The 16,228-nt window shown below is 31.2% G+C and overlaps 1 protein-coding gene across 1 annotated transcript; it reads right to left on the reverse strand.

Annotated features, from left to right (window-relative positions):
• Positions 1-14,631: 14,631 nt before the first annotated feature.
• Positions 14,632-15,312, reverse strand: Smp_181910 (hypothetical protein; the record flags this gene model as incomplete). The annotated part of the gene is made up of 1 exon (XM_018792370.1): positions 14,632-15,312. One exon carries the CDS (start codon positions 15,310-15,312, stop codon positions 14,632-14,634), a length of 681 nt encoding a protein of 226 aa, XP_018644513.1.
• Between the last annotated feature and the right edge of the window lie 916 nt (positions 15,313-16,228).

Here is a 16,228-nt window from a genome sequence, read left to right on the forward strand (position 1 = left end):
ATTGTTGTGAGGCAGAGAAAGGAGTGATTAGTTTGTGCGGTTCGGCCTAGGAAGGAGACCTAAAGTGAAGTGTCTTGAAGGTGCACCAAACAATAAATTGCTTATCCCCACTTGATTTCTCACTCACTACAATACAAGTAGGGGAAAGACCGTTTCCTACCTAAAGTTATACTGATGAATATTAAAGATTCCCATTGTGAAAATTAGAACAATATATATAAGCGAACAATATTGTTTTCAATTAGATCATCATCAGGTTTTACTCTAATATACATGAATATTTATATGAAAATGTTAGACCAATCACAAGGCTATTTGAGTCAATAATCACAATAAAGTAGAATATGTAACCAAGCATAATAATAGTTAAAATTACAAGTTGATAGTGGGAAGATAGGTGTACTGATAGTAGTAAGAATATTAAATTACGATAACAAAAGTCTTATCAATAATTAAACATAAGAAATAAGAATTCATTATATGTGAAAAAAAGTTATAATTGAAATAGTCATAGCGATTGAACTATAAATAATTCCAACGTTTCGTCCAGCTAACTTGTCTAGACTTCTTCAGGGAAATAATCAAAATCAAAATCATCAAAGAAATATGCAAAGTGTTTTTTGCTTAACAATCATATCATCAAAATTTCTTCTACAACCACTCTCGCTACCTTGGCCATCGGTATAGCGGAGTTTGTAGCATAATTTCGGTAAACAATTATCTTATTCCTTCCATTTTTTATATCTTTTGTATTTTTGTAGTTTACTTATTCTCTTCATTCGTCTCTTAACTCTTACATAACTACTATATTACTGAACATTCATCAAAATATTTTATTAGTTCCTTCTTCTCCTGTTTTATATATTATGCAACGTAGCAACTGATTGATTTTCGAATAATAACTTTGATTAGAATTAAACCTTCTCTTCCAATTAATGTTAGTTTATATTCGATGTCATTACATAATTATTACGTAACGTATCTACTCCATGAGTGTTATTTAATTGTTGTAAATCATATGTATATTAGTGTAGAGCCATGATGAAAAACTAATTGAAAAGAAATTTCTTCGCTCGATTCGTTCCTTTTAATATGAGTCAGTTGAATGAGAATCAAGTGAAAAGTTCAACAATGTAAAATAAAAGGAGACTGGATGAATTGTGTGTATGTATGTATGTGTAAGATGAGTTATTAATGAATGATATTCAGTGTTGATATGTTTCTATGTGAAGTAAAAATAAGAATAAAAGTGCAAAAATGAAGGTTGAAAAGTTTTTTTTTCTGAATCATCGAAATTGCAAATAAAATGAGAATCATCATCATGTACATAATTGTAATGCTAAACATAACTCATATTGATTTCAGTCATAATAACGATTCGTGTGAAGTAAACAGGTTGAATAAAAGAAGAAAAAGTCAAATTACTTGTTGATGAATATTTGCCAAATTGTAGCTAGCTGAATACCATCCTTTCTGTTTAGGCTGTTCTTATTCGCCCATAAATACAGCGCTTCTTCTGTCAATCTTTCTTTATGAGTGTTGAAACCTTTCTGAAGTATTTTGGCCCCTTCAAAATTAATCATGTGTCCCGTTTCCAATGCATGTAACGCTATTGCAGACTTATTCTCAAGTTTCCTTAAGTCAACCGAAGTTTTGGGAACATTTTTTAAAGATTGCTTGTGTTCCTTCAACCTTACATTCAATTGTCTGGATGTTTCTCCAATAAAGCCGCATTACAATCATGACAATTGATCTCATAGACAATATTTTGATGTTCTTCCTTTGGCAACCTATCCTTAACCTTCACCAATGACGATCGTATAGTGTCACATGTTCTAAAATACACTCTTATATCATACTTGTTTAAGATCCGTTTGATTTCTTCCGATGTTTCACTACGGTATAGTATGACTACAGTGGACTTCCAATCTTTCTGTACACATTGTAGTTTAGCTTTTCTTTCCTTTCTAACAATCTTCTTTAAAAACTCTTTTGGGTAATTGTTATCCCCAAGTGTAGATAAAATCCTATTGAATTCATATTGTTGGTCTTCCTTATCTGTAACAAGCTTAAGACTTCTGTTAATTAAATTTTTAACAACCGTGACTTTCGTACATAAAGCATGAGCCGAATCAAAATCTAAGTATCTCTCTGAATGTGTTGATTTTCTGAAAACATTTATTTTCAACTTCCTATTATTAAGTCTTCGCTCAACCATACAGTCGAGAAATGCTAGTTTATGGTCAACAGACTCTATTTCCTTCGTTAGATTAATTTGTTCCGAAATGTTGTTCACATTTGTAAACAATTCTTCCAAATAGTCCTGTTTAATGATAACAAAAATGTCATCTTCATACCGTAGCCAGACCTTTGGTGGACAAATACTTCTTGTGATTGCACTAGTTTCGAGTGAATGCATGAATAAATTCGCAACAATCGGAGAAACTAGTGAACCCATAGCTATACCTTCTTTTTGTCTGTATAGATCTCCTCGAAATATGAATAAGGTGGACCTTAAACATAGTTCCAAACATTTTATAAACTCAGATGGATCTAACGGGCAACGTAAATTTAAATCCAAATCAGATTCTAAACAAGCATAAATAATATCCAAAGCTCTGTTGATAGGTACGTTAGTAAATAAGGAAGAAACATCAAAACTTGCCATTACTTCATCTTCTTCTATGTCGATGGTATCAATAATATTTTTAAATTCCATAGAGTTTTTAATTCCATGATTAATCAGTTTTTCATACGGTTTTAGTATCCTAGCTAAGTATTTCGCTAGGTTGTAAGTCGGTGAATTTGTGAAATCGACCACTGGTCTTAGTGAAGTACTATCCTTGTGAATCTTCAGGAGTCCATAGAATCTACGAGGGTTACAACTTTTTGGATTTAGCAAAAACCATAATGGCGTTCCGAGTTTGACCTTTAACGAATGTAAGATTTTACTTGTTTCCTCCTTAAGTTTATTGAGCGTCGTTCTGCTTTTTTCATCTTTGATTAGTTCATACGGTCCCTCTTGTAGATGTTCCTTGGCTTTTCTCTCGTAGTCAATTTTGTTCATAATGACTGTAGTGTTAACTTTATCTGCTTTTGTAATGATAATTGTCTTATCATTTCTCAGTTGCTTCAATGCATGTAACTCATTTTTAGTCATATTAGATTTTTGTGATTTTTGACGTAATAACGCGGACATTATCTTATTCCTCAATTCATTCGCTGTTTCATTAGGAAGTATATTCAATGCTGGTCCAATTGCTGGTATAATATTGAAAGACGATAATTGTGGTCTATTTATATTGAAATTGAAACCCTTTTTAAGTAATGAAATTTCATGGGAAATGAGAATTCTATCAGATAAATTAACTAACACTTTGTTAATATCTACTGTGTTCGATTTATCTCTAGTTTGTTTAACTTTGCTGCTTGACGCATGTTTCAACATTTTTTCGAACTTTCTAATCTGTCGTAGTTTTGATGATTGATGATAAAACTGTTCTCTGAGTTTGAAAAATTCTTTTATATTAGATCTTATTTCTTTCGGTGCGATAACTGACAAAATTTCATCGATATTCTTTACTCTTGAACGTAGTGACTCCAAATTCATAGTGGCTATGTGAATACGTTCCCTGATAAAAGTTCTAGTGGCTGTGATCGCCGCTTTGATTGAACGAATAGATTTGTCAGGAGATTTGACGAACAAAGATTTAGGAAAAACATTTTGTTTTAAAAATCGTAGATTAAAAATTCTGTGATTGTACCAATTATGTATTTTCTTTGATAATTTAATTCGATTGAAAAATAATTTATACGAATGTTCGTCAAGGTTAGAAACATCGGAGGAAATCAAACGGATCTTAAACAAGTATGATATAAGAGTGTATTTTAGAACATGTGACACTATACGATCGTCATTGGTGAAGGTTAAGGATAGGTTGCCAAAGGAAGAACATCAAAATATTGTCTATGAGATCAATTGTCATGATTGTAATGCGGCTTTATTGGAGAAACATCCAGACAATTGAATGTAAGGTTGAAGGAACACAAGCAATCTTTAAAAAATGTTCCCAAAACTTCGGTTGACTTAAGGAAACTTGAGAATAAGTCTGCAATAGCGTTACATGCATTGGAAACGGGACACATGATTAATTTTGAAGGGGCCAAAATACTTCAGAAAGGTTTCAACACTCATAAAGAAAGATTGACAGAAGAAGCGCTGTATTTATGGGCGAATAAGAACAGCCTAAACAGAAAGGATGGTATTCAGCTAGCTACAATTTGGCAAATATTCATCAACAAGTAATTTGACTTTTTCTTCTTTTATTCAACCTGTTTACTTCACACGAATCGTTATTATGACTGAAATCAATATGAGTTATGTTTAGCATTACAATTATGTACATGATGATGATTCTCATTTTATTTGCAATTTCGATGATTCAGAAAAAAAAACTTTTCAACCTTCATTTTTGCACTTTTATTCTTATTTTTACTTCACATAGAAACATATCAACACTGAATATCATTCATTAATAACTCATCTTACACATACATACATACACACAATTCATCCAGTCTCCTTTTATTTTACATTGTTGAACTTTTCACTTGATTCTCATTCAACTGACTCATATTAAAAGGAACGAATCGAGCGAAGAAATTTCTTTTCAATTAGTTTTTCATCATGGCTCTACACTAATATACATATGATTTACAACAATTAAATAACACTCATGGAGTAGATACGTTACGTAATAGTTATGTAATGACATCGAATATAAACTAACATTAATTGGAAGAGAAGGTTTAATTCTAATCAAAGTTATTATTCGAAAATCAATCAGTTGCTACGTTGCATAATATATAAAACAGGAGAAGAAGGAACTAATAAAATATTTTGATGAATGTTCAGTAATATAGTAGTTATGTAAGAGTTAAGAGACGAATGAAGAGAATAAGTAAACTACAAAAATACTACAAAAATAGACGGTCCGTGCATAGGAAACCAACTTGGACGGGACAATACCTAAATTTCCATAGTTTCTGTCCATTGCAATACAAGAGAGGTCTAGTTAAGTGCCTCTTTAAGAGGACTCGAAGAATATGTACCTCTGATATGGTGGAAAAAGAGGAGAAGTTACTGACTGACACGTTAATAGCAAATGGTTATCCACTCAAGTTTATTAATAGGTGCAAAAGTCAATTAATGCCAAGACCTCTAATTTATTCAGTGCCAAAGAAAAAGGTTTACATCAATCTACCATATAGAGGCGAATCAAACAGTATAGTTTTAAGGCAGAGATTGAAAGCAGCCATTGAGAATACGTATTATGCTGCTCAGTTGGTAGTGATTGAAAAGTCTAAGGCCATGATTCATAATAGACCCAAACAATGCACTAATGATTACGTCACATCCCATTGTATTTACCAATTTACATGTTTGTGTGGACACACATACATAGGGAGGAGTAATCGAACAATGCAATCAAGGGTCAATGAACATGTACCCAGATGGCTTCAAAATCAGTGTGTGTCAAATGATCCGATCAATGTAGGCGGTAGAAAACCATGTTCATCGATAGCAAAACACATTATTGAGACGGGGCACAAAATTAACATTAATACAGCATTTAGAATGTTGTATAGAAATTGTCAAGGTCGAATTCTTAAGTTTATTGAAGCCTTAGCTATTCGTAAATTTAAACCCCCCTTATGTGTACAAAAACAATTTGTCGTAACCTTGAATTTACCTTGGTAATCCTTAAGTCATTCTATGGCCTAGAATAACGCGACAATTTCTTATTCTTTCTCCCCCCTTAGTTATTTTAGTTGTACTTTTATTTATTTGTTTGTTTGACCTTTATTAATTTTCATATAAAAATGCCTTGACAAGTATATGTGTGACCAGATTGTTCGAAATGTATAGCGCAAATACATCACATTTTTCAGATCAACTACGTCTTCTCATTGTTCTATCGAAATTTATAAAAGGGACTAATTGCTTTAAAAAATACAAAAGATATAAAAAATGGAAGGAATAAGATAATTGTTTACCGAAATTATGCTACAAACTCCGCTATACCGATGGCCAAGGTAGCGAGAGTGGTTGTAGAAGAAATTTTGATGATATGATTGTTAAGCAAAAAACACTTTGCATATTTCTTTGATGATTTTGATTTTGATTATTTCCCTGAAGAAGTCTAGACAAGTTAGCTGGACGAAACGTCGGAATTATTTATAGTTCAATCGCTATGACTATTTCAATTATAACTTTTTTTCCACATATAATGAATTCTTATTTCTTATGTTTAATTATTGATAAGACTTTTGTTATCGTAATTTAATATTCTTACTACTATCAGTACACCTATCTTCCCACTATCAACTTGTAATTTTAACTATTATTATGCTTGGTTACATATTCTACTTTATTGTGATTATTGACTCAAATAGCCTTGTGATTGGTCTAACATTTTCATATAAATATTCATGTATATTAGAGTAAAACCTGATGATGATCTAATTGAAAACAATATTGTTCGCTTATATATGTTTTTCTAATTATACTGATGACACTGTTCGGAATGAAAATTATAAATTTCCTCACCGTACAGAACATAATGACTTCAATAAGAAATTTGACATAAAGTCAAAAAAGATATTATCAATTACAAAACCTACGGAAATGTTTTCTACATTTAAGTTAGAAAATAATTCATATCCGTCCCATTACGTCCATGATTCGAAGTTCCTGTCTGCTGCATTCAGCACAGCATTACATTCAACCGTATTTATTGAATCTGGATTACCATCAGGAAGACACAGACCGAATTCTGTTAAAAACCGTCCGCCACCAGTGGATTGAACTATACTTCTCACATTTTTGAATGCCTAATTCAAGAGAAGCTAAACACAAGCAATAAAAATGTCAACATTGATAAGTATGTGAATGATTTCCGCAATGAAACTAGACTACAACAAACCGCATACACAGTGTCAAAGCAATAACACATCATCCATTTTGTTCATTGACCTATCATTCATTACATTTATGACTTAGTTATGAAGAATTGCAAAAACCAACAGACGTTCAGTATTCTCCATCTTCAAATGATTATCATTATATTTATGTTCACAAGTACTTACATGACCGAGTACGGAAAAATTGAGTGATTTCGAATTCTGTGGTTTGATTACAAAGTAACTCTCTAGGAAAGAAGATCATTCTACAAATCACAAAATCAGTCATTTCTTAACAATCCAAACAACATCTAATTATCAGTTTAATAAGATGGAAATGAAGTAATACCAAAAAGTGGCATCTTGTCAAGCAATGGCCATTATGTCTAACTGACTAAATATCACATTTACCAGAAATCCTGCATAAGCCTATATGATTCACCATATAAGTTTATTGACAATGTTCTCGCGTTCACAATTGTTGAACCTGAACAATAGATATGTAACTGATGTTCATTTGTGAAGAAAATTCATTCGAACATTGTAATTCTTAGTTGATGTGTTACGATAACAGCAAACTGTTATTCGATTATGTGTATCACAAATGATGGAATGCATCACATCATTGAGTCAGAATCCACGTATTCGTTGAATCAACTCAAACGACTTACATTAGTGTGAATAACACTTTTTATAGTTACGTATGATGGAAATGAATAGCGCCTATTACTAGTTGTCACAATTTGCATATCAAAACATAGTGTTTATATTTTCGTTCCTAGATTACTCTACAGTACTTTTATTAAGTTCAGTTTATTTTCCGGTGATGCGTTCACCCTAATCAGTTCATCATTTATTAAGGACACATTAAACATTTATCCATATCAGTTGTAACTATCATTTGTATTTTTAATGAAATATTCACGGCTTCGTCTAACATTATACATTCTGTATATGCAGACCACAAATTGGAGCTCGAACTAAACAAAATAATTTGTTTGTCAATTTTGTTTTTAACAATCAATATCTTACAAGTTGGTGTGAATAACAGAATGGATTTGGACATCCTTTGTATCTGTCGTTGCAATAATCAGATTAGAATTCCACTTGAATTCATAAACTAGGGATTTTGTCAACAAACAACATATGTACATTTGTATGCAATATCCTATGGTGTTTGTGAATAGGTTTCAATAGGTCAATGAGATTAATGAAACCTACAAAACAAATGTTCTTACTTTGAAATCTAACATAAAATACATATTAATCCAATGCTTCTATTTCCACTTCCACTGTTAGTTTGACTAATTAACTATATCTTAAGAATACTAAGATGACAGAATTCATAGTTATCATGGCTTTATAGAATTATTCGTCAGTGTTGTTTATTCATCTACGCCTAATTTCAGACACACCCATTGCTATAACGTTTGCCAGTTACGATGATTCATATAAATCATAAATGTTACTAATTTATAGAAGGAATGTAGAAATTTCTCATCTTATTTGACTTGTTTTAATCAATTACAAAATACACTATAGTTCTAACAATTTTGCCAAGTTATTCATCATATTGCTTACTGAGAGTATTTTCATGGTGAAAATAAATAATTAGGTTAATGGTAATTGATAAACATGAGCAAGTCAATGGGTGTTTTTCAATCAATTCCAAGTAAATAAATTCTAGGTAATTAAATTTCAAGTTTGATATAAAGTAGGGAAATCAAAAAATAGCAATCGTCGAATGTCAAACTACTGATCTGAAAAATCACTCGCTAAGACCTATTGAAGCTTCAGTTTTGATTTCGGGTAGTGTTGCAAGCACGCACTACTGAGTAGTTTTTAGTTGTTTGGTTAATGTGAGGACATGGTGTAAAATGTAAACAATATTTTATTATGAAAATACTTTCGGTCAACGATCCTTCGACATTTAACTTAACTGAATGTAGTTGTTCTGAATATAGATCAAATAATTTAATAAGGGTGACAAAGGATTTCAAAATTTTACAGACACTCTGGTTATCAAGTTACGAACAAAAATCAAGTCAGTAAGCTAATGCTACAAAATATCAGTGGGTTATTGTTGTTATTAAAGCATCAAATATTCAAAATGCACATACACTACAAACAATAAACCAGGTAATGAAACTCTCACCTGATCACACAAATATTGTTTCCATGATGGCATATGCTCTGTAGCTGGTGTCGATTGCAATAGCCAACAGTAGTAATGATAAGATAATACACTCTTCTTTCTGGCCATCTCATCTTGTAATAGACCAGGAACACGTTGCATGCCAGTACCAGGTATTCCATTGACAAATGGAAAATATATTCCATAAGTTACACTCTCGTAAAATATCAATGTATCCTTGTCTGTTTGACGAATAACATTCACCAAGTAATCATAAAACAATAAAAGATTTTGACCTGCAATATCTGTGCGAATACAAAAAGAAAAAGACCAGAAATGTAAGAACCGAAATAGATTTTCAGAATGAAGACAATTGAAAGTTAACAACAATGATTTCCAATATCGCAGCACATAAGGAAGACAGTCTATGTTCTGTTGAAATGAACATATCTGTTATGTACAGAATATTTTCCGAAATCAAGATTGTGGTTGAGCGTGAATAGTCCTACTTACTTTACATCTAGGTAAATACATATTTTGCAAGTATTCAGTCAATTATGTTTATGTTTAGAAGAAAGAAATTAGACGTACAATAAAGCAACAAGTCACAGTAATTAACATTGATACAATTATTAGATCGGTATAATTTTAGCTCTCTCTAACTGAATGAAGTTGTCAATTAAGATTAATTAATTTACTTAGGTATTACTCAACAGAAAACATCAACCTCATTTGTTCAACTACCACAGTAATCTATTTTCAAGATATAGGTCATTAATCAATCCAAAAATCAGGTTTCAAGTGAATTTTTAAATGAAATGTAACTAAGTAATAACTCTTTGACAACACATTATTATCATAAAATGTGATAATACACTTCACTAAATACAACGACGTTATCTCAACCCACGAAGCTATTTGTTGTTGTTTTCAAAATGTATAGATGTTTTATATAAAGTTAGTATACAACCTGACAGTTTATTACTTAATCAATCAGACTATCATTCATTGTACAAAAGGACATCTATTTAGCTTTCTTTACATAAGATCTGAATCTACTACGTTGTGATGAATATAAATAAATAAAACAATTTCCATGTTTCATACATTCTGATCTCTTGTTAAATTAAAGTAAAGCTCGAAAGATAAGATATACTAAATAACATGGATTCATTATACTTCAAAGGTTCTCATCAGTTGGAAACGACTTGAATTTACATTATTATTCTAAAAATTCGTTTACACACAGTAATCAGTGGAGTTTAGTTTGAACTAGGATAAGAAACAAGAAGGGGAAACAACTTCTTCAACATAGATGGGTAAGATCACTTTAGATCTTTATGTTGAATATAAAGTCATGAAAATATAGAAGTGAAGTTATCAATCATAATAAATAGGTAATAAATAAACATAAATGGCTAATAAATAAGTAATAATCAAGGTATGTATTTGACAAAGAATAAAAGTTAACATCCCGAGTGAATGTCATTGGGAGTTTTCATTTATGCATTAAAGAGATAATGTAATTAACTAACGTTAAAATAATATAAGACAGCTATATTACAATGGAAATGAGAGGATTGACATTTTTTCCTTCTGTATGCGAAGGTTAAATTGAAAGCCGCAAGAAAGTAGATTGATGATAATTTATTAATATTAGTCAAATCTTACCACTGATGCCTAGAATTGCAATCGGTTAGTCTGTTTTGGAATATGTGCATACTGTGAAAATGGTCTCGACAAAGAGAGTATATAACAGGCTTGATAAGCAGAGATGAATGGAGGGTAGCAGTGTAATGTAAAGCGCTCATTTCTCTCTATTTTAGATGTAAATGTATCTGTATCAAAGAGTTAATGTTAAATAAACAAAAACAATCAAGAAATCGTTCTGATCATTGTAAGTTCACCTTTTGATGTTAGTTGTCATCATGGTAATAGAAAATTTATGCTTGTCATCTACCTTCTAATATTCAGATATATGTTATTCCATGTCGCCATATGTTGGTTCTGGACGAGCCGAGATAGAAACGATAAGATGTCGGTTTATTTGCTTCAAAAAAATATTTCATTGATAACCATGGATACGATTGATAACATTCTTCTAGAATCTGATTGCCATTAGAATTACTCAAATACAGTTAATTTCGCATGAAAAGTATGAGTTATGTGATAGCTGGTTATTATTGATCACAAGTTTAAATTTCATTTTGATTGAGGTTATGAATTGACAAATGTTAGACAACCATTGAAAACCTTAAAGCACAGGAAGGCCATTCGGTCCTGAATTTTGAATTCTCAGCAGTAACCATCAATGGTTCTGCAAGCGGGATCACGTTTTAAGAGAAAACAGCTAAGGTTTTCAATGGCAGCTCAACATTGAACGGTTCAAGAACAAATTGACGTGAAACTCAAAACAAGATGATGTAAAATTGATCGTTTTATAGATTTGTATCAATCAGCAAATTTCTGTTGTAACCAACGTAATCTCTGTTACAGTCGAAACCGCCATTGGAATAAACTAACAACAATGACTTTTTCCATCTTAGTCAATTAGGATGAGAGTTGAGTTTCTGTACCCATGTAACTTTTAAGCGAAATGATCAACATATTGGGAACAGTTCAGCATGTACTTTTTTATAAGCATCAAACACTCTTAAGTCGAACCAGCAGAAGTGAAACTGGGATTGGTGAATGAATTGGAATTCCAAATTCCATCAAAATTGAACGCATGTGATTCCATGGAGGAAACACTAAAAACTACTCAACAAAGAAGAACCTAGTTAAGTTCAATGTTAACTGTTTTAGAGAAATGTCAACGGACAAAATTTGAAATAAAAATAAAATAGTTGAAGGAATGCAATCTACAATCAATTAACAGTATTAACAGTATTTGGTCTTTCAGTTACGTAATAAACAACTGAATTCCCATTACACTAATGAAGTGAAGTTAGACACTAAACATTTGAAAGATTAAAATATTTATTCCATCAAATCATGCCTAAAGAACTTATTGGTATGTTAGCAAGTAACGTTCATACATTGGTCGTTTGTGAAATGAATCTAATTTGTCACTTAGGTTAATGATGACAACATGAGACATAAATTGAATACTCGAGTTGAAAAAAACACAAACCAATCGCCATATTTAAAAAGTGACTCTTTATCAGAATGATTAGAAAAAATATATCAATATTACTGGTTGATATCGAGGTTTGTAAACATTTTACGAAATCGAATTACCGAAGTGTGGTTGGGCGTAACTCGCATTATTTTATTGCCCTATTTGATTGTGATTATGGTCATTCTAAGTAATGATTCCTAATGTAATAACACTTATTACTTGTAATGATGCTGGTTTTTGGCTGACAAGTGGTCTATTTGTGAATTCAAACTTGGAAGCTATTTGTATCCTGATAATTTGAGTGATTTATTTCTTATTACTTAACCATAGACCCCGATGATAGTAAAACCAGTGAAATCACATTATTCCTGCCAAGTAAGCTTTCAGAAAACAATATCACTTAAGTAAGTATCTGAATTTATCGAAACCGGTTCAGCTCCAGCTATTCGCCTTTCTTTGTAGTTGGAAAAGCTTTTTCCTATTATTTTGTATTGTTTTCAAAGGTGAAGTTAATACCCACTTATAATTAAAAATAAAATGATTACAAACATTGAAAGGATGCTTGAACAACCAAATTACCGTCTTTGAAAATTTGATAATGGGATCATGGAAGAATGACAGTTTATCATAATGCTCATGGATTGCATGTTCGTGTCTGTGCAAGTTCCTTGGTGTGAATTACTGAGATGTTACAATATTAAACCGTTCAGTGATAGTTTTTTAGTTAATTGTGGGAATAATTGTCAGAAAATACACTGTTAGATACACGTTTGAATCAATTTTTTATATCTGATAAGGATATTGTAACCCAAAGGCCACCATAAATGTTGAGTTTTTGGTATAGATACTATAATTATAATATTGTAATCCGAAAATAACTCAGTCACATCTCCTATTGAGTCAGGTTTCAATGTATTCTGGATTCGGTTAATAATCTATGATTTTTACTTCGATAAATGAACAAGCGAGATTTGCTTTAAACAAAAGTAACTGGAATTCTGTTAGCGTAGACATATGTAAAAGTAATGAAAGAGAATTAGTCCAGACATAGATACAAAATGGAAACTCATTCTTGAACTATTGAACTCAGTATTCTAATATTTATCAAACTCGGAGACTACAATGAAGTCCGAGTTAACTTTAATTCCTGTTTACGTGCTTCGAGTGTTTTCAATGTCATGATTTTCTAAGTCTTGGCAATCCTCAAACCACAATATGTTACTCAAATTCTTGATGAGATCAAAGAGAATGTAGAATCTTTATTTCTTGTGAACATTTAAAATTTGAATTTTTTATCCTAATGCTTCAAGCCTACAATATGAATTTTACTGACCGATGTGAGTTAAGTGGTTACTTCAATTTAGTCTAAAGTTCAATCTTCGCGCTAATAATGTCATTCACTTGATTAATCTGGGCTGAATCATCAAATCCTCCAAAAGTGATTCACGAGAATAATACTGAAGAGAAGAAAAAAGGAATTATGTAACAAAACCAAATCAACTATTAACTCTAAGAGTCAATATACGCTTGCTCTGAATGTAGAGAAAATGGCTTACCACTTACGTCCAATTCTATTTTAATTAATTTTGAAGGAATTTATTTTTTTAAAAACCTTAATCACATTCCATCAATTTTAATGCTTATGACAGTTGCTGAATTTTTGTCTAATTATTAATATCCAGGTTAGAAATATGTTATCATTTATTGTTGTAAGTCAACGTTAGCTTTTCTGAATAAGGTTTCACCTCTTAGTTTAGTTATAACCTGAACTTAGGTGAGGAATTCATGAAAAACAAACAGTTGAAACATAGTTAATTCTAAAATTATCTATCTCAACAATATGTCAACAAAGAGAGTGGATTGAAAATCATCTGAATGATTGATTGATTACTTTGAGTTACTCTCATTCCTTAAAATAAATCAAGAAAAGTGAATACCGATTCCTGAAGTAAAATTCCTTCTAGCACAAATAATATTCAATCATATTGACTGAATTGACCTTGATGTAAAAGAAATATGTAAACTATTTGAATGACATACCGACGTTCTAATGTAAACTCATTGCAAAGGTGATACGACATGAAGTTACCACATATTTCTGTATTAGTTTATCATAAAAACATGTGCACTTTTAAAAATGAAAATATGCGCACTGATGTCCACATTGACGTGATTTATTTTAATTAGGATTTAGAATGATAATTTAAGTGGACTGATAAAAGGGGGACAAGTAAAAACCTGGTTGATTTACAAAACAATAAGCATCCAACGACTTGAATATCAATTGATTTGAATGAATTCATTGCAAGTAAAAAAAACAAAATCTCCAGTCAAATCAAAAGACTCGAAATAATGAAGGAAGCATTATGATAAAAATGTTTAAAAGCAATAGTAGTAAACTCTTGTACACTTGTCACTTACTAGGCAAAAGAAGAAATGGATTTAAATAAAAATTTCCAGGTGGTGGTTCATTTATCAATTCATAGCCTAAAACGTTATATTTCTTCCCGAAATGATCAGTTGTTATCCTCCAATATTCTGCAAAATAATTCCATAATCCTGAAACATTTTTATATATACTTTCAAATGCATGTGCACTCTCATATGTGGCGTAGGTTAAAAACCAGGCACTTTCATTAGGATATTTCGTTAATGGCCAAGGGTATTGGAATAAATAGGGTGGTCGCTTTATTTTATCCATAAACCAATCAGGCACAGCATCAATTGCACCGAGACGTTTCGATAATCCATCTTGATGAAAGTCAATGATAATATAAACTCCATATAATCCAGCATTGTCGATAATCTTTTCAATAGTATCTATATACTCTAGATTGGTCTCATTTTCATGTGGTTTTAATGCTATCCAGCTAAATCCTAAGCGTATAACATTGATTCCCCAATCTCGAAGTACTTTGAATGTATGAGGGTCAAGTAATTTTTGGATGTAAAATGGTGTGACTTTATGCACACAATTGATACCATGAAATAGTTTAATAAATCCATTTGAATCAACAAAGTAACCAGTATCATCGTCAATGGTCACTTTTCCACGAGCTTCTGAATATAAGACTTTTAATAATAATAATATCATTATCCATGACAAGCGTAAGAGTGTATTCACTGGAGTGTTCTTAGAATCTCCAAAACGTTCAAGTTGCTTTGAAGATCTTGTTCATCTCATTGAAATAAATAAAAATTCCTTTTAAATCCACAAGGACAATGTGTTTTGTTAGCATTTAACAGTGAATAGTTGTAAATGAGAAATATGTACTCAGTAATTTATTGCCAAGAGTTTTTATCAGTCATTAACTAAAATTTAATTTTTAGGATATTTTGTAAAACACGAATTGATAGTATGAGCCTATGGATTATGTACAAGTAATTTTATAATCACTAATGGGAGTGAATATAAATATGGTTTATATTAGATATTTGACTTAATGGACACGACTCAAAATGGTTACAGTTTATTATGAATCATTTATTAGAATGGTCTAATTGGTCTTATATATATATGTCACAGTAACCTTGAGTGTTTCAGGACTGTTTCCAAATAATTTATCAAGTTATCATTGGATTAAAATTATTTAAAAGTAATAGTTGGTTGATGATTCAATTTTCAGTAGTTGTTCTACATTTTACAAGTATTTTGAAGCTGAAAGTTGAAGCAATGTCTACAAATTATAGATCATATTCAATCGTTATTATTGAGCATCTAAGTGTTAATTGGTTAACCACTGTACTGTACAAAAGAAACAGAAATCCAATCAGCACTTTTTATTCTAATGATTTCTAATTCACAGGAACAACTTGAAGTTGAATCAGTATATCCTTTCTAAATCAAGAAATTAAAAGGTACATTTACTGTCAAGTCTGTTTTACGATCTCTGTCCTTATTCACTTCACTCCGACATTTCTGTATTGTTTTACATTACTTATTAATATTCAGCAAATAGTTTTATTCCTAGCAATTTCTACTCTTATGTGGTAACGCACGTTGGTCATAT

This window comes from Schistosoma mansoni (genome assembly GCF_000237925.1).
Source record: "Schistosoma mansoni, WGS project CABG00000000 data, supercontig 0329, strain Puerto Rico, whole genome shotgun sequence".
Classification (NCBI taxonomy): domain Eukaryota; kingdom Metazoa; phylum Platyhelminthes; class Trematoda; order Strigeidida; family Schistosomatidae; genus Schistosoma; species Schistosoma mansoni.